Consider the following 1673-nt stretch of genomic DNA (forward strand, 5'->3'; position numbering starts at 1 on the left):
ATAAGGGAGATGCTCCACTCCCTCCATCATCTTTGTGGCTCTGCGCTGGACTCTTTCAAGCACTTCCCTGTCCTTCTTGAACTGAGGGGCCCAGAACAGCACCCCAAAAACCCTGGCACACAACTCTGTGCCAGGAACCAGTGCTGGCAAGGGACACTCACGGCGGCAGGCGTTGGTGCTGGAGCCCTCAGCCGGGCGCCAGGGCAGGTCGTGGTAGAAATCCTCGCAGCGCTCACAGTTCAGCCCCTGCGTGTGGTGCTTGCAGACACAGCGCCCGTGCACCTGCCGGGATGCCATGGTGAGGGGCCACGGGACCGGGTGATACAGCCAACCGGCTTGGGCAGGGCACGTGGGGCCGGCTCGCCTTACCATGCCGTTGGCGGTGGCGGGGGCCCCCCTGAGCGGGGCACACTCGGAGGCGTGCCCGTAGCAGAAGCAGTTCCCGCGCAGCACCAGCTCGTAGAGCGCGTAGTAGTACTTCTCCCGGATCTCCCGCCGTGTGTCCAGCAGGTTGTCCCCCAGCGTGTGCAGCTTGGTGAGGTTCACCCGCAGGTTGGTGACGCGCAGCAGGTCTGGGGAGGGGGAGATGCCCGTGTTGGACTGGGGGGGGGCGTGGCACAGAGTGTCCACGCTGGGCTGCACGCCATCGGGCACGGCTTTCCATGGCACGGCTCATCAGCCCAGGGCTATGTGTGGTTTGGCTCACACGCACGTGGCTGCACGTGGCCAGGCCAGACTGTACGTAGCCGTGTTTTTTCGGCTCCCATGCACATGGTCGTGCATGGCTGGGGGGGCTGTGCATGGGCCAGGGTTCTGCAGGCCTCTCCCGGCAGATGTGGGCTGGGATCCCACCAGTGCAGAACAAGGACCTAGGGCTTAAGGCTTCTTTCTGGGGCAACCAGCACTGGGGGCTGTGCTTGGAGGGTGCAGCTCAGGGGCCTCTGGCAGCACAGGACGGCTCCCCTGGGATTGCAACTTCCCAGCAGCCCTGCCCTGCAGATTCCTCCCATCCTGCTCCCAGCCTAAATTTAGTCCTGGGTGATTAACCCACTGCATCCTGTGCCTGGCCAAACTCCTCTGCCTGTCATGGGCACTGACCCACACAGTGGCCACCACTGGGCGCTGGCCTCAGCTCGGACACAGCACGGGCATGGCTGCCCCTCTCTGCTTGCCCTGACCTTTAGCAGCTCCCACGGCGAGGGCGGTGCAGGAGGGACCCATGTACCCACAGGCTGGATCTAGCCCTGACCCCGCCATGGGGCTTAGAGCAGGGAGAGAGCAGCCAAAATAGCTGCGCTCAAAATAGAGCAGCCAGGCAGGAGCCCAGGATGAGCGACTCACTCTGGATGGCAGGGCTGTAGGGGTCCCGGATGGGGATGGAGGGATCCAGCACCCGGTAGATCACCTGAGGGAGGGAGAGCAGGACGGTGAGGGGAGAGCAGGGGGTCCTCCGACCCTCCCACAGCACCGCCAGGGCCTCACCTCCCCCTCGGTGGAGGGCTCGATGTCGGAGTAGCGGGACTCGCAGACAACGTCATCAATGCGGCGCGGGGGCCCACGGGGGACATGGGGGAAGGCGGAGGCGCAGTCGTAGGCGAAGTAGCGGTAGACCTTCCAGCTGCGCCCGAAGTCAGCCGAGCGTTCCACCAGCATGGCCGCGGGACGGAAGGTCT

The 1673-nt window shown here is 64.9% G+C and overlaps 1 protein-coding gene across 1 annotated transcript in view; it reads right to left on the reverse strand.

The window, feature by feature from the left end:
- The window catches only part of LOC104546615 (laminin subunit beta-2-like), a gene marked incomplete at both ends in the record, with an annotated part of 4047 nt that extends 2379 nt beyond the window's left edge, over positions 1-1668 (reverse strand). The window contains 4 exons of the mRNA XM_010192050.1: positions 162-282; positions 370-572; positions 1342-1405; positions 1483-1668. Coding sequence (XP_010190352.1) covers positions 162-282; positions 370-572; positions 1342-1405; positions 1483-1668 — 574 coding nt within the window. The remainder of the gene's footprint in view (positions 1-161; positions 283-369; positions 573-1341; positions 1406-1482) is intronic.
- Between the last annotated feature and the right edge of the window lie 5 nt (positions 1669-1673).

This window comes from Mesitornis unicolor, unplaced genomic scaffold (genome assembly GCF_000695765.1).
Source record: "Mesitornis unicolor isolate BGI_N332 unplaced genomic scaffold, ASM69576v1 scaffold35949, whole genome shotgun sequence".
NCBI classification, from domain to species: Eukaryota; Metazoa; Chordata; class Aves; order Mesitornithiformes; family Mesitornithidae; genus Mesitornis; species Mesitornis unicolor.